Source organism: Sphaeramia orbicularis, chromosome 5, assembly GCF_902148855.1.
Source record: "Sphaeramia orbicularis chromosome 5, fSphaOr1.1, whole genome shotgun sequence".
In the NCBI taxonomy this organism is placed as follows: domain Eukaryota; kingdom Metazoa; phylum Chordata; class Actinopteri; order Kurtiformes; family Apogonidae; genus Sphaeramia; species Sphaeramia orbicularis.
The window spans coordinates 28,755,200-28,772,883 of record NC_043961.1 but is presented as its reverse complement, the minus strand read 5'-3'; the positions used below and the strand labels follow the sequence as shown (position 1 = coordinate 28,772,883).

Here is a 17,684-nt window from a genome sequence, read left to right as displayed (position 1 = left end):
AAGCCTAAATTCTGGAGCAGCTGTTCTTGGAAATCATCAAAGAAACAGCAGAAAACAACAATTATATTAATTAATAGTAACTTATAAACTGTTAGCTGTGAATTTCTGGTCCACATTCATCCTGTTTCTGTGTGGATTTAGTTTCTTGTGAATATTTGCGGAACAGGTAAGAAAAGAACAAACCAGACCACACAAGACTCCTCGTCACATCTTTATTTTTTCCCCAACATTTTGTAATTAAAACCTGAACGTCTTTTGTTTAGCTGTTTTTTTTTTTTTTTTAAATACAAACTGCCAGAGTAGCTGTCAGCACTATGTGATGATTTATTGAGGAAAAATCGATTTCTACTGTATAATAATCAATGCAATTGCTGCTACCTTCAGCATAGTGAAAAACATACAGAAACTGAACAGACACTTATTTCATATCACAAAATCCACAGAATGTAGTAATAACACAGATAAAAAGTCCATTTCTGCTCACAGCTGAGGTGACGGCTGCAATACTGGCTTACTGTAAAGTTTCACCATCTGACTGGGTTATATTTCATGACACTGATGTGATGTGCCGTGTGCAGAACAAAGCAAGTTTTTTTTTTTATAGTTCTTCAACCTCTGTGACACACAACAAATGGCACTGGAAATAAAACTGAATGGTATACGGTTTACAAATATTAATGGCATGCTCACAGTCACGTCTCAAACAGACCTGTCAGAATCACACACACACAACAGAGGGTAAATATAGGCTACAAAGGTAATCATATATAATAATAACAATGTATCAAAGAAATAAGATGGAAAAACAGACAGTAAAAAATATAAAAATCGGTAGGATAACAAGTGAGGATACTGTTGCAGATATTAAGGACACAAATCTCCATTGTCAGCTGTTTAAGGTGCGAGCTCCCTTGTTTTAACACTTCCTCCATCTGTAACGTGAAATGCACCAGAAAAAAAATGCTAAAATCCTCTTCATTTCAACCACCATAAAACTCATAAAGAGCAACATGATTATAAAAAACATTTTGGTTTAGCAATGAACACAAATTCAGATGATGAATAAATATGATTGATCTGATTATTCCCAGATCTGTTCGCTCATAAAACTACATTCCTCACCAACTAACACTGCAAAGCTCCTCACTGACATGTTGATGTCTAAGTGCTGTTGAAAAAGGGGAAATCATTAAGATATTTCTGATGTCTGACCTCATCTACACACACCTACATATGCTGTCAGTACTTTCACATAGTTCCCATATTATTATTACAGGTCAACAAAAAGTGTAACACTATTGTAACAGCAAATCCAGTTTACAGTACATGTTTTCAAACTGCATTCAACCCACTTAATTTCAAACTGGCTCCTGATCTGAATGTTTTCATTCATTACAGACATTTCTCTTGTTTTAGACATGCGACCTTCAGGTCAGACCCTGTAGAGTGACCGTTGTCCATGTAATAGCACAATAGAGACGAACATCGAATCCAATCTCTGATCAAGTTTCCAAAACCTTCAGTATGAAAAAGTTTTTAAGACAACGAAAGGACAATATAAGTGCTTAAGTTCAATTTCATGGATGCTTCAAGTCTTTCAATGAGACCTAGGGAAACATATTAAAAGTGCATTTTTACTTACATAATTAGTACCTATAAGGGGGGGAGGCAGCTCTGAAGAGAATATGAACCACATGGTTTCACAAGCTGTGATAAAATGTTGCAGAAAATACAACAATGCAACAATTTTCCAAAACACTGAAAATGTAAGTTGAGTCTCTTCTCATCTTCTCCTCCGTGAGTGCCAGCATATTGATAATACCGTCTGAAGTTTATCAGATCTCTGATGTTCCAATCATAGAGTGACATGTCGCTGTCCTATCGACCACACAGGATGAGCGGCGTCTGTGTGAAATCAATACTGTTCGTTGGCCGATCCAATTTGAGAGGGAATTGTTTTTCAACGGAGAACCTAAGCAGAGTTGGTCTGATATCGATGTTACAGTTTTTTTTGTTTTTTTTTCATTCTACCATCATTTGTCCCATTGGGAAAAAAAAATCAGAAAATGTTAAAATGTGTTCTTCTTTTCCTTCAGCTTTTTTTATGTCTTCATTTCAGATGATACAGGCAGGATTCAAAGTGGTCAAAGTCATTCAGATCCTCAGGCAAAGATCTGATCTCACTGCGGAGGAGGAACAGGAGCTGAGGGGTGAAGTGTTTCCCCAGGGAGGGGGGCGGTGGGCTCTGTGAAGGGTCAAACAGGAAGGACAGGAACATGTTAGAATCATGAACAAATGTAATTTTTTTTACCTCAGACTGTTTACCTGTCTGTCACCATTTTACACTGCAGATCCCAATATTAAAGAATTGATCTGAATAATATACTTTATAACTTTCCTTGATATGACCTTGTTAGAAATTATTAAAATAGATATATTCTGCTATTCATCTACTACTAATCTCATTAATATTAATCTACTACTCCACTCCTGCTCCTATAACTGCTGAGATGTTTCCTATCCTGTTCAGTGTATGAGTGTATGAGATTACTTGTAAACTTGATCATTAGTAGCTGCTATTTATGATTAGGAGAAGTATGCACTTTTAGTTGACTTGTATTGTCATACAATTTATAACTTGCAAGGTTTTTTTCCTTGTCACTTTCTGCACTATTATAGTATAAGAGAAATCAAAGTTTAACAAGTGGTGCCAGGCACAACAAACCCCCCCCTCACACGTCTAGTAGCTTATTTTGGCATCGATCCAGCTGATGTCATCATGTCTATGTGTGTGCTGATGTCAGCATATCAATTGTCTCTATACATGTGCCAAGTTTGAAGTAAATTGAAACAAAATTGATGTTTTTATAGACAATTGAAATTTTACCCATTATAAGTAAATGGGAGAAAAAAAGATTTAAAAAATTCCCACGAAAATTGAACTTTGACCTACTTTTCTCATAATGTAATCAGATCTATTCAGGGTCACTGGCAATTTATAAACCCAATTTGGTATGAATTCAACCAATAGCTTTGCTGCTAAAATGTTAAAAAACAAACAAACAAACCAAACAAAAAACAAGAATATAAAGAAGAACAAGAGTATATACAGAAGAAAGCCATTCTCTGGTAATGAACACTGAAAATATAAATAACATTTCTGTTTGGTTTCTTTCACTAAATTGTGCCCACAGAGGTGCTTTGATTAAAATATTAGAGGAAATGTGGTTGCTCAGATATTAGGAGTTAAGCGTCTCACTAATAATCAGATCACCTACAAGGACATAAGCACTTCTCCTTGTAGATGACACATAGATGCTACAGCAAAACAAGTTGACGTCTTTAAAAGAGCATGAGTAAAACCGCAAACTGTGGACAAACACTACATTCACACTGCAGGTAAAAATGGTCCAAATCTGACTTTTTGCCCATATGTGACACACTCAGGCCACTTTCATATGTGGTCCTAAATCAGACACATATCTGATGTTTCACAATGTGACTTCAGTCTGATGGCAGTTTCATTTAAATTATAATGTGAACCATGTAGAAAAATCAGATTTCAGCAAAAAATCAGATCTGCTGTGTGAACATAATGAAAGATGTGCAAATATTGACTGAAACATGACATTTCATCCAGCTGTTTTTATACAGGTGGATGGAAATGATTTAAAATGGTCATGGTTGGCTTTAATATTGTGAAAAGTGAACCGCATATTTCTAAATCTATTGACTCTGGTAACTAGAATAACACAACAAAATAACAGGAAAAAACATGACATGAGGCTAAATCTGAGAATGAGTGGGTGCTCACCGTGGAGTACAGAAGTAGTGCTGGAGCTGGAGTGAGCAGCTGGGGCCTGGCCTGGGGGGCACGGGGGTGAGGTGTGGGCCCCTGAGGGTGGCTGAGACTCAGGGCCCGGGGCTGAGGAAGCTGGAGGAGCGGGGCTGGGGGCCGGCTGCGGTGCTGGTGTACTGGGAGCTTGCTGATTCGCAGCCACGGCCTGGGGTGGGGGGCCCGAGGTAGCCTGGTTGGCGTGGGGGCCTCCCGCCTGGCTGTGCTGCTGGTGCTGGATCTGCTGGAAGTGCTGCTGGCGGGCCCTCATCTCAGCATACTTCAACTGCTCCATGTGGAAAGACTGACGGTCTGCCAACAGCTGCTGACGCTGATACTCCAACTGCACAGACACAGGAAATGATGAAGATGCAGCGTTAAACACACCGTTGAAACAATGCAGTGACATTATCCACATTATCTGGGATTTTTTGGGGGTTTTTTTGTTCATTTTATTTAATCATTAATTTTGTTATTTATTCCTTTTGTGTCACCACTAAAATGTATTTACTTACTTATTATTTACTTATACTTCCTCCCACTCCTTTTTGAATATGTGAATCAAATCATATGTTGTTACAAGTTTTCATGTTTTCTTGAAATCTGTTTTTGTTTCTAGTCACTAATGTAGGATTATTTTGTTTGTTATTGCATATTCAAAATAAGTGAAACTCATTAACTAAAATTTCAGCCTTATAATACTGTCTGTTTCATTGATTGATCCTCATACGGTCAATAAAGATATGATGTTACTCAGTGACCTCACTCTCTTACAGTGAACTGTGGTGAATCTTGGATTAACATCACAATATGTAGTATGTTGGGAAATATGAGGGAAGCAGAGGTTAGAAATGAGTGATATTTAGAAAGAGGGCATTTGTGCACATTTCAGATTTGATTATTATTATTAATGATAATAATAATAATAATAATAATAATAATAATAATAATAATGGATTAGATTTCTATAGCACTTTTCAAGGCACCCAAAGCGCCTTACATTCACTCTCACATTCACTTATATTAACTTAATAAGTAGCATGAACTACAAAAATGCATCTTGTAAAATCTGCCTTATACTTAAGTACAAGAAATATGACAGACCAAGTTAGTGATTTTCAATGTCCTTTTTCCTGAGTTAACCGTAAAGAGTACAGGAACTGTTGACAGGTAAGTCATAACTGAACTGAACAGTGCAGTCACTCTACACTCCAGCACATGTACTTTAATAATATCCCAGAACCCCTCACTCACAGCCTCTCGCTCTCTATCCATGATGGTTTCCAGTTCTTCAAAGTGCCGCAGTTTAATCTCCAGCTTCTTCATTTGGGTCTCCACCAGCAGAGCAACCAGAGATTTGATCTTCCTCTCCTCCACAGCAGCCAGATGCTATAAAAAATATAAAGTCAGGGAAAACGTAGAGGAAAGGTAATGAAGAATGCATCCAGTGAAGGACAGGTCATAATTCACTTTACCTTGGCTTTGACAGCAGCAGCAGCGAGAGCAGATGCCGCCGCCGTGGCCAGGTTCCCCTCTCCAACATCACGTTCCACCTTAGCCTTCCTTTCTCCGTCACTCTCTCCTTCTCTTTGTCCTTCGTCTGTTCCCTCTTTTCCATCCTTCTCCTTCTCCCCATCACCTGAAGGAAACACACATATTCATTTCTCTTTTTTCTCTCTATAACACTACTTTCTTGTCTTGCATCTGCATCATGGTCTTTCTTACCCATCTCCGACTCTGTTTTCTCTGTCTCCCTGTCTCCCTCAGGTTCTCTCCCCCTCTCTTCTTCCTTCTTCCCATTCTCCGCCTGTTTCTCCTCCTCCTCATTCGCTCCCTCTTTGTTATCCTATGCAGTGACAGCAGAGTGACTTTCACAGTCCAGCAGTAAAACCATCAAGAATACGATATAAAACACAACTGCCACAATGTGTCATACCTTTGCCTCTTTCTTCTCCTCGCCTGGTTGACTGTCACTCTTAGTTTCATCAGTGCTTTCATCTAAAACAGACAGAAAGTCCAAACCTTTCATTTGTTTTATCCATGTCATGTTTGATTCTTATTATTGATCCTGTGTTAGTTTTTGTGTGGACATGTATGTTGTACCCATGTGTCCCTCCTACCTGGTCTCTCTCCCTCCTCTAAGCCAGTACCAGCGATGCCACTTCCCTCCAGGCCATAAAGAGGATCCTGTCGACCGCTGACCCTCGCCGCCTCCTCCACCCGTCGCACATGCGCCTCAACAAGCGCTGCAGGAACTTCCTCTTTCATACGAGAAAACTCCTCTGAAAAGCAGAGATACACAGAGGTCATTAAAGTCAGTATCACTTAGAAATGACTAATGAGTGATGACTTTATGTCTAATGTGTCCTTGTCCTTGTCTAATTTATAACAAAGCAGTAAAGTCTGTAACCTACATGGCATTTTATTTCAGTCATTCACTAATGACTGGAGCATTAACATCAAATCTAATGGGCGGTATATTGAATTTCAACATTTTTATTGTATTGGTCAACTTGCCTAGATAATGTCAAGAATTCAAAATTGCCTGGTTTTGTCTTATACCAAATTTTGATGCCTAAAGAGCAATTTGTATCCGCATGTGTGTATGCAGGATAACAGCTTTCATGTATTTTCATTACTGGTGTTAACAGTCTGCTTCAAATTGTGGAGAGTGGGTTTATTTTTTTACGCAGCAACATCAGTTTGAAAATATACAAATGCAAATGAGTCGGAAAAATAAGACCGTAATATCCCCTAATATAATACTGTGATACATATGTGCAATTTTCTTTTCATACTCCAAAAAAAAAGTATTGATTAAGAACTGGTATTGAACATGCAGTATGAGCACTAGTACCAGTATTGATTATTTTTGAAATAATACTTCCTACTAAAAGCTTTATGACTCAAATAATTAGCGGTTATTTGTTCCATTATCATACTGATTTTTCTACTTTTTTGCTGTGATTTTCCACTGTCACCTTACCAGTGTGAATAAATATAACATGGATAAAGTTCAAACAGAGCTCAAATAAGTAATGCCAGATCATGATGACAACTGTTCATATTATCCTCTTAGAATGAAAAAAAAAATTGAAAACAAATTTTTTTTTTCAAGGAATTTTTTGTGTTCACTGATTAGTGACCAATAAACAGTATTTTTTATCATCACTGTAAAATAACCATGTGCAACAAAACACACTGCAAATGACAATTACTGAAGAGTATAAATAGGACAAAGATAAAACGGGCTCAGAAGATGAAAAAATGAATGAATAAATAGCACACACAAATACTTTACAATGGCCATGCATTCATATCCTGTATGTGAATATTTGACTAATCATTTGGAAGCCTGGGCCATATATTTACCTCATTTAGCCAATCAGAAAAAGGCTCTCCGAGCTTTCAGTCTATCATTAATTACTTTGCAATCAGAGAAATTTGCTTAAATCTTTACTGAAAATCACTTCCACGCCTGTCCTCAGAAACAGTACCTCTTAGCTCAGACTTGTACCACACTTTGAGTGAAAACTGAAACAGAACTCACCCAGGGCAGATTTAGCTGCAGCTGAGGCCACACGTGGGTCGACTACAGAGGCGAGGAAGGCCACCGTACTCATTACAGGGTTTCCTGCCTGGCTGAAAGGTACTGGCTGATAGGCCAGTGGGCCGAGGGAGGAGGAGGTGTCCTCCAGGTAGGGGTCTTCAATGGGCAGCCGCAGGAAATGAAGGATGCACTCATCCTGTGTGCGGCTACCCACGTGTTCTGACACCTTGTTCCAGTCATCCTTGTACATCTCCAAGCCCTAAGGAGAGTGACGGCTACATTTAGCTCCATGTTTCCAGGGTTTTATTTTGTAGTTCTTGTAAGGAGTTATCAGGAAATAGATTTAAACACATTTTGTACCTCAAGTAGTAGTAGTGTTTCCTGCTCGGTCCACTCCCTCATGGAGCTTGCTGCACTCTTGCTCTGTGCACAAAAACAATATCATCAATTTGTTAATACAATAGGTCTTTGAAAATAAAACAAATCACAAATGTAGCATTCATTGTGCTTGTTCTGGAACTTGTACCTTTGCAGAGCCAGTCTTCTTGCTGTACATGTCTGTTCGCAGACCAAAGTTTTGCAGGTCAGCTGGCTTGTCCTTCACTTTGTCTGGGAAGGACATCATCTGCTGGGAAGCAGGAGTCTGCATGTCCACAACAACAGAAAGTTGAATATTAAGTAACAGGAAATATGTGTCCAAATTGCTGTGTATTGTTGGGAGGATTGTTGTGAATGAATGTATCTGGACCTGAGAGGTCTTGGGCTGGAGTGGAACCAGGCTTGATGGAGTATCTGCCAGAACATGGAAATGAGAGGTAGGTGGGGGACCCATGGGTGTGGGCCGGCTCTCAGAGTCCACCTGGTAGTTGATCAATCCCCACTGCTCCAGGAAAGCATGGACTCTGTGGGATAAAAGTAAATGTAGCATATTACTGAGAGACAACTGAGAGACACTGTATCATGATGCAGATGTTCATATTCAGTGCTTCATCCTACCTCATGATTGCACACACATCCCCTGCCAGGTTCCTGCGGCAGGCAGTGGACGTCAGGTACTCCTGAGGGTTCAGTCGGTACGTGTCAATCATGAAGTTCCTATATGCCAGGTAACTTTTAAGGAACAAAGAAAAAACATGAACATTAACTTTATCTGAGCATAACAGATGAGTACAGCATCAAGAATAGCTATTCTTCTATAACTGGAATTAGAAAAATTAATCCACACATCACCACATTGACATGCATTTCACTTTTCCAAATGACAAAACAAAAAGATTTTGGGTTCTGACACTAAGGTTAGGAAAGACACCACTCATCAAATACTCACATCTCAGGGGTTTTGGATTTGTTCTTCCCATTGAAAAACTCTGGCAGAGCTCTGCGCTCAATAGCATGAACACTGTAGGGAAACATTAAGGATTCACATCTAAATGACTTATCTTCACATATTTGTTAATGATTGCTGAACATTCTTAGTTTTTATTTTTACCACAAATGATGATAATCATCTTTAAGAATATTATAAAGAGTAAACTCATTTCTGAAAAAGTGGGAAATACCTCTATTACAGAGGGGCATGTAAATAAAGTATGTTTTTACCTGTTGTAGTCAAACCATGCAGCATAACTTGGTATAATAATGTGGTGTGTTTGCTCAGTCACGTTGTCCTCGTGAAGGTCTGAGCCTTTCACTGGTTCACCCTTTACACTTGGAGAGCCTTCTTCCTCCTCCTGTTTTGAAACACGATGGCCCATATAACTACACATACACATACAGGATTGCTTTCTGTTTGTTTATTTCTTTATTTTTTTATGTTTACCCTCATTAGAAAATTTCTGTACCTTTCCTGTTGTTTCCATTGACTCATCTTCTTGCTCGTCTGTCACAATAAAATAAAAGCAAAAACATGAGTGAATGAAGGAGCAGAGACAAAAAACAAATGACAATTCTGAGCACAACAAAAACACACTGAAAGACAAAAAAAATGGACCATGTAAAGTAATAAACTGATTTCACTCCTGAACATTGCAAAGCAGGTACAACATACATCAAGATATTACCGCAGACACAATTAGACAAACTGTTCAAAGGGCCTCACCCATATCTGTTCCTCCCTTAACGGGGGTTGAATCTGAGTCCTTCTTGGTGTTATCTTTAAAAAAGTCATAAATATAGATTTCAGTGCAACATCCATCAAAGGTGTCACTTAACGTCCTGTCTTATAGGAGGACACCAGATATTAATTTAAAGTAAAAATCAGCTAATGTTAACTGTATAAACATTTTTGGTCTAATTGTGCACAGATATGGACTCATGTACTTGTCTTTGTTGGGTTTCCCTCCTCAGATGCAGGAACTGGAGATGCTTCATCCATGTCCTTTGATAGATCTTCTTGCTCCTCCTCCCTCTGTCCCCGTTTAGACTTGGTGTATGGTGTTGTTGGCCTGTTCACATAAACACAAAGGACATGATTTAATTATCAGCAGTATCACTAGTTCTTTTACTGCAAACACTTGAAGTGACACATGCAGCGCATACAGTTCAGTAATTACTCAGCAGCTGAGGAGTCACGTATTAAGACGAGTGCTCACTGACCCTTTTTTGGTGTTTTTTTTCTTGCTCTCCTGTGGGGGAGGGGTGGGAGAGGGCGACGGGGAGCGCTTCCTCTTCTTGGCACTGCCAGGCTTTTTGTCCCTGCGCTCATCAGGTGTGGTCACCTCATCTGTTAGGGTCTTAGCTGAGATCCTCTTCCTCTTTGGGCACCCCTCTCCGACCTCATAGTCCTCCTCATTCATCCACTCATTGTACTGGTCAAGGTCTAAAATCCACTTTGCATGGACCTGTCAACACAGACCATGAAAAACAATATTTGCAATTATAAAAATAAAATCTAATAAAATAATTTAATCACTAACTAGTAACATTTTGGACCCTAACATCGAGTGCACAAAGAAATTACACAATTTTCCTTGGACAACAGTAGTACTAATGTTCCTGAAAACATTAGTGGCTGATATTTGTATCTCTGTTGTGTTATGGCTGGAAAAAAAAACTGCTGTAATGTATGTTTTTTTGTTATTTTGTTTATGTAAACAGTCCCACAGAGCCATAAATACTGTATCTGGTCTCATGTCAGACTCTGAACAGACATTTTATCAACAACAGAGGCTGACAGCAAACAAAGCACTGTGTTTATTACCACTCTAAGCATCTGAATGCTTCACTGCTTTCACTATCGAGTCCTACTGAGCTCTGAATGCCTTAAGGGAAAGATGCTCTGAATACACAGTATGAGCTTTTGACACTGCTTTCAATTTACTTTTCACAATGGGTAGCACAGTAGGCTCTGTTGCTCCAAGTGCCACACACTTTATCCTTTGATGCTTTTTGTAAAGAAAACATTAAAATACTAATACTGCCAAAATATTTTTGCTCTGTACAGAAAATTAACTGAAGTACAACTGAAGAATTAATTGTCAATTACTAAATTAATCTTGTGGTAGTCTGATAATCAATTCATTGATTTGAGTAATGTTTTCAGGAATGATTTAAGTTTAGAATTAAATGTAAATATTTTATAGTTTCTTTACTTCTCTGTGACAGTAAGCTGAAAATTTTAAGATTGTGGATCAAACAGAGACATTTGATGGAGCTGTATTGTATGTATGGATTTAAAAAACAGTGATCAACACTTTTCACTATTCAGATATTTTATAAACTAAAACTAATTAATCAAATAAATGACCAACAGACTAGTTGACAATAAAAATAATCATAAGAAAAATGTTATCGTAGCACTGTGAATCCTTAAACCTTGGATTTAAATATTCATACTCTTTCAAGTGACACTTCCCATAAACAATGGAATAAACTTCAGAATAAGACAAAATACAAAGAAAAAAATATACACCAAATACCTTTCTGGGCTTCTCCGTACTGGGAGGATCCTCCACAGCAGCCTCAATCTCACTGGCTGGAATCCAGGTGTCATAACTAATGGGTGAAAGAGCAAGGTCAAAGGTCCAGCCTGGGGACATTGGCGCATGTAAAAACTTGAGTAGCTGGTAGAAAAATGGTCAAAAAGAAGGGTCTATTTTTGGACCCTCCTTTTTGGCCATAGTTCACACTGTACAGTTTAAATTGTGTGGTATATTACACTATTTGCGTAGCGGTTGCATCCTTGAACCAACCAACCTGTCAGGAAAATATCCCCAGTGCAGCAGCACTTGCTTATCTCTCTTCATTACAGGACGAACCCACTCCTCTGGAACAAAAGAAAAGAAAATCAGACAAAATTCACACAATATAAAAAGTAAATTACAATAAAATCACCTATTTCAATGCAACATTGTAAGCCTCACCTTCTTCCAGGCTGGCAGGAAGTGGAACAACAACATGAGAGCCGGACGCCTTGTCCTCAGTAACTGAACCCTGCAGAACATAAATACATATGTTCATAAAACGGTTTAAGTTGTTAATAGATCCTACCAAATAAAACATCTTCTGATGAATTAAATTTCAGACTAAGGCTTTATTTTTGTCTCTAATGCTGATTCTTAATTTCTCTTCATGAGATAAAATAAAAGACATAACAATAAAGATGCAGACCTGATGCCGTTTGATGATGTCTTTCAGTTTTCCAAGAAGTTTTGGTTCTATGTCAGGGCTCAAGTAGATGACCGGTCTAGTCAGGCAGTTGTTCTAAAAACACAGAAATGCAGGTGAGAAAACAAGGAGGAATAAAACATTCACAGATGAATACACAAATATGTTGCAGTGTTTCCCCTTTGGTTAACAGCCTTGGGAGGGCAGTTCATATGCAGTTTATATAACCTACGTTTGTATCAGAACACTGTGTGCCTAAGGATGCGGGTGATCTTTTAGTGCGCTGCAGGACTGATTTAGCAGGATTACTGGTTTTGTCACATGATTGGTTGTCCTTCATTATTTGTATCTGTAAGACTCAAACAGAACTGTGTCTCTGATTTCTCACAAATATGATGTAACCAGAGTGGACATGTAACTTCACGCACACAATTTTTCCATTGTAATAATCTAGTTCTGTTGCCAGGAAATGGTCAAGACAAGGCATTCATTAAATAATCTCTGCTTGATATCACCAGAGCTCCACTCAAAATACACAAAGTAGTGGAAATAGTGGAAAAGAAAAGGTATCACAAATATAAAAGGAAATAATTAGCCTTGTGACACTTCTAAAATGAAAATGCAGAAAGAACATATTCTTTTTGAAGAAACCATTAAGGTCAACTCACCTGCACCAGCGACTTCTCGATCGTCATGAACATCTCCACATTTCGGTCCATCCTTGACGGATTCTGGAAGTCAAACCTGCGCCTACCAGGAAATTAGACTGGAGTTACACACGAAACGGTAACATATCCAAAATCCCACTAAGCTGTGTAATTCTAGATAAAACAACCTGTTTTATCAGGGCAGCTAGAAAGAAAATCTTACCATCCCTGGTCACTCTTGAACTTGTAGGCAGCAGCCAGGATGTGGCATAGAGCCCCTCCTGACTTGAAATCCAGAAAACACTTCATCTGTGGACACAGAATATAACAGCTGCAGAACACCTCAGGGGGTAACAGTGTGTGCGATGGACAGAAAACAGAGGAAGAACGAGGTAAAAGAGACATACTGGTAGCTTTGTGAGAGGGGGGTTGCTGACATGTCGACCAAACACCTCCTCCTGGAACTGAAGCAGCTGGACCACCAGACTGGACAGGGACTTATTGGTGGGGGGCTCAGCCTGGATGTACTGAGGAGGCAACAACACAGAGGATCAGTCAGTCAGGACAACAGACAAAAAAAATAACCTACAACCTGCTTTAGGTGTAGATAGATAGATAGACAGACAGACAGAAGGACAGACAGACAGACAGACAGACAGACAGATAGATAGATAGATAGATAGATAGATAGATAGATAGATAGATAGATAGATAGATACTTTATTTATTTTTTGCCGGAAATTACAGGAGTTACAGCCACAACAACCACATTCATCACAAACACTCTAACACTTAAAAACAGTACTAATAATAAAGGAATAAGAATATATACAATATATAGTAGTAAGCTAAAAGTACTACATGTGTAAAAGCTATACAGATGTATAAACCATGGACATGTGTAGAACATTAGAGTGTAATTGCCGTTCCGTCCCCCTCTAAATGTTAATTAAAACACCCTTGTGGGATAAAGTAATTACTCATTTTTATTCGATTGTGATCTATTTTTTTTACATAGTGTTGTATTTCTCAACATGAACGGGTGTAAACAGCAGCATAAAGCGCAGTTCTAATGCAGACGGGCCATGGTTTTAGTCAGCGCGCCGCGCCACAGAGGCAACATCTGGATCTGAGCAGCAGCACCGTTAGCCCAGGAGCTAACTAGCTAGCTAGCAGGCTTGCAGGCTAAAGTCACCCCTTTTACATTAATCCACCCTCGGGTGTAATTGCGAGCTGTTTCTGATCATCCGAGTTACGCTAGCATCCAGGGATAGCGCCGTTCGTGTGTGCATCTGGCGCAGCTGTGGGCTCAGCATCCTTTTGTATCCCGGCTCTGGTGAATCAAACAGCTGGACTCAGGAACACCCTCCCTCCTCTCTTTGTCACTGCCTCTGCCCAATAGGTTAGTGCCCGCATTTCAGACTGAAAAAAGACCCTTCGGTGTGTAAGGTTACAAAACATGCGCTCAGTACCTTTTTGTAATTCTTTCCCAGCCAGACGCGGACATTATCAAACTGAGAAACGGTATCAGACGCTTCGAAATATTTTACATTCGGGCCGCCGTCTTTCTTCCGCACCGCCATCTTTGCCTGCAGAGAACTAGTCGACGTCTCGTGCCGCCCAGTGGCCAGAACAGGACACTGCAGCTACTGGATCAGACAGGGCTGTAAGACCCACAGATGGACAGCAGGTGGCGGAGTTGTGCAAGTAATAATTTCAAGTACAGCCATGAGGTGATGGCACCAACAAGAAAAAGTACAGAGGGATTGTGGGGGGAAATTCAGCAAATACTTGGCTAATTAAAAAAAAAAAAAAAAACTATAATTTGATGCAAATTGATAGTTTTCTTATTAAGGATGTCCAATAGGTCTGTAGTGATCTACTGTAAAATGCAGTGCAATCTATCTGGTTTATGATGAGGTACTAAACAAACCAACTTATAGCTCATTATAACAACATAGGTCTCAATAGGCAAGGCAAGGCAGATTTATTTGTATAGCACAATTCATACACAGGGCAATTCACAGTGCTTTACAAACATGGAAAAGAGACAGGTTAAAAACACACAATTACAATTAAAACATAATCAATCAAACATAAATAATAATCAACTAAAACAAAGTAAAAGAGAAAAGTGCAGATAAAACCCTTTCAGTTGTTCTATGCACAGTTGAACAGAGCTGTTTTCAGTCTGGACTGTGCCTGGGCCTGTCTCACGTCATCAGGAAGACTGTTCCAGAGTTTAGCTGCATAGAACTGAAACACAGCTTCAAAAGGCTGTTAACACTTTTTGTTTGTTTGTTTGTTTGTTTGTCTGTTATTTTCTAAGATAAGATAAGATATGATGAAACTTTATTGACTCCACTATGAAGAGATTCATCAGTTAAAGCAGCAGCAGGATAAAGTACAGGGTAAAGAAATTGTGCATGCAGCACAAAGACAGAGAGGGAAAAAACAGAAGTAATAATAGACTACAGATTACATACATATTAACAAAAGATGTTAATATTATAACATACTGTTTATTTTTATTTTATTTATTTATTTTTTTTTTCTCTTTTCTCTTTGTTTACTTATCAACCTTTTATGTATCATTGGTGATATTTTGTTAGTTGGTTTTGTTTTGATTTCGCTGTCTATGTATTTGAAATAAAGATTTAAATAAATAAAAATAAATAAAATACTGTTAATTTTATAACCTAACATACATGGTCGATTACAATGTTTTTAAAATATGTTTGGGGAACAAATATAAAGTTTAATAATGTGTTGATCAGTAAAAATCTGTCCATATAATGTCAAAGTATACTTTAATTGAACTTTAATGTGATTGGATTATCCAAATGAAATTGTCTTCAATAAGATCAGGTACAGCTTGATCAGATCACCTTTTGTTTCATCACTCAGTAACTTAAAGAAACTTACTGACAGCAGATGCAAGATTATAACATTATATTCTATTGTACATAATACATTTCTCCGTCTCTGTAACAAGATACAATTGAAATGTAAAGGAGACTTGATATGAGAGAAGCATTAAATAAAGAACAGACCAAATTGTTCAATATTAAATTTGACCTCCCTTTGGTTTTAATATATCTTGAACTCCTCTGATTTACATCATGTTTATGATGCTAAGCTGTTTGTTTTACACCAGGTGTCATATAACTCATGTAAAATGTTTTGTATTATTTGCCAATGTTTAGTCATGAGAGCAGAGGTCACACTAAATACTCAGTTACCTGTAGAAGTAATTTAGTTCAGATCTTTTGTAAATTTTGATACTGTTTACAATAGTCCCCTGTAATTTACTGTAGTATTTTAAAGACACTGTGAAATGTATAGTGTATTATGCTCATTACAACCCTGTAGAAATCACATGGCCTAAGATGTTTGTACAGTCCTGTACCCGTATAGCATCAAAAAAAAAATAAATCTAATATTATATTTTATTGTAATTTTTTTTTTTTTTTGTTCATCTTTCTGGCCAGTTTACTCAGTTCTTGCTCTAGTTATTGTTGCCATTACAATTATCACCATGGTTGTTAGTATTGTTGATATTTTCTTGTGAGAGTCTTCGGCACCTTCTTCTTCCTTTTTCTCCCCCCTTCACCCTGTCCTTCTCTTCTCCCCCTTTCTTCTCCTCCCCCCTGTTCCTTCATGTCAGATCTGGCATCAAAATGTGGTTCAACAAAACTAAAAAAAAAAAAGACAGTAGAATATCAAGGGGAGCCTCACATACTTTATGAACCTTTCCTTAGCAAAGCAAATATGTTCAGCACAAAAAGGTCGCCAGATGACCATTCTGTTGTTATGATGCTGGACAAGACAAGTTTAGAAAGAAAAAAAAAAAATCTGCAGTACATTTAAAATATTTCAAAAACGAAGGCCAGTTCAACAAAAATAAAATACATGCTTACTGTTATAATTTACATGTAAGATTTACAGATTTCCCTTTTGATTATAATGTGTATCTCCACGAAAATGGAAAAAAAATAAAAAAACTATTTCCATTCATGTTCTGTCTGTTCTATGTTCACACTGTACCCCACTGTAACTTAATACTAAACACTAAATATTAAACAGTAGAAAATGACACAAATGTCAAGCAAACAAATTTCTCCTTACAATTATATATATACATATATATATCTATATATATATCTATATATATATCTATATATCTATATCTATATCTATATATATATATATATATATATATATATATATATATATATATAAATTATTATTATAATATTTAAGAATATTTATATTATTAGATATTTAAAATATATCTACTTGTGAAAAAATAAAGCAAACTTGATTTGCTTTACTCATTTTACTCATTCCAGTCATTTTGCATTTCCATTGTATTTTCTTGCTTTTTTTAAAATAATATTTGAGAAGTAAATATAAAGCTCAATAGTAACACACTGATGATGAAAAACCAGGCCATGATAAGGTGCACTTTATGTGAATGATCCAGATGAAACTTCCTTCAGTATCTGCAGATACCATCAAGTGCACAAAAAAATTACAATAACAAAGAATTTTTGAATAGCAATGAATGACATCAATGACTAGTTGAAATAATTATTCAAGATCAAATTCTGACATTTTGTTTGTGTACTGAAGAATTTAAAAAGGTTTTAATATTATTCTAAAGGAAGAAATGACTGGATTTATATTTACAAATTAAATTAAGTTGACCAGACAAAACATGAAATATTTTGTGTTCATACTGTCTATAATGAAATGCAAGTATTTTTCCTTAATTTGAATTTTTCACACTTTTCAAACTATTTTTTATTTGGTTGTACATGATATTAATAAACATGCCTTCTATCATTTGATGTGTTATACATAAAAAAAGTCTAAACTAACAAGATAATGAGATCATAATAAGATCATAATTTCCACAATACTGTCCAAAAATGACAAATGTACTCAGTGTTACGTATTATACATTATATTTACTTTTATTTGTAAGTGTCAGGATGTGACAGCTGATAGGGATGTGCTGATTGTTGAATTCTAATGTGTGAAA

General features: G+C 37.3%; 1 protein-coding gene across 3 annotated transcripts; it reads right to left on the bottom strand.

Annotated features, from left to right (window-relative positions):
• Window positions 1-198: 198 nt before the first annotated feature.
• On the bottom strand, window positions 199-14,234 carry smarcc2 (SWI/SNF related BAF chromatin remodeling complex subunit C2). Of its 3 annotated transcripts, none has more exons than XM_030133960.1 (26): window positions 14,110-14,234; window positions 13,045-13,164; window positions 12,861-12,946; window positions 12,659-12,740; window positions 11,994-12,086; window positions 11,747-11,816; window positions 11,580-11,649; window positions 11,303-11,378; window positions 9,981-10,225; window positions 9,705-9,829; window positions 9,484-9,537; window positions 9,227-9,264; window positions 8,985-9,115; window positions 8,713-8,784; window positions 8,382-8,495; window positions 8,134-8,287; window positions 7,912-8,028; window positions 7,746-7,808; window positions 7,386-7,644; window positions 5,956-6,117; window positions 5,772-5,833; window positions 5,561-5,681; window positions 5,311-5,474; window positions 5,090-5,224; window positions 3,815-4,178; window positions 199-2,245 (listed from the first exon to the last, which is right to left on the bottom strand). In XM_030133960.1, exons 1-26 carry the CDS (start codon window positions 14,218-14,220, stop codon window positions 2,181-2,183), a joined length of 3,153 nt encoding a protein of 1,050 aa, XP_029989820.1. In that variant the 5' UTR covers window positions 14,221-14,234; the 3' UTR covers window positions 199-2,180. The 3 variants fall into 3 exon arrangements, with proteins under 3 accessions (XP_029989820.1, XP_029989821.1, XP_029989819.1); XM_030133961.1 differs by having other exon boundaries at window positions 12,659-12,734; XM_030133959.1 differs by having other exon boundaries at window positions 7,912-8,287.
• Window positions 14,235-17,684: the final 3,450 nt, after the last annotated feature.

What these genes read in the sequence shown, in the direction of transcription:
- smarcc2 (XM_030133959.1), bottom strand. Translation starts at nt 14,220, where the DNA reads ATGGCGGTGCGGAAGAAAGACGGCGGCCCGAATGTAAAATATTTCGAA. An exon ending in ACATCATCAAACGGCATCAG is followed by an intron (nt 11,817 to 11,993) that starts GTCTGCATCTTT and finishes TATGTTCTGCAG; the next exon opens with GGTTCAGTTACTGAGGACAA. An exon ending in TGCAGCTAAATCTGCCCTGG is followed by an intron (nt 6,118 to 7,385) that starts GTGAGTTCTGTT and finishes TCTGCTTTTCAG; the next exon opens with AGGAGTTTTCTCGTATGAAA.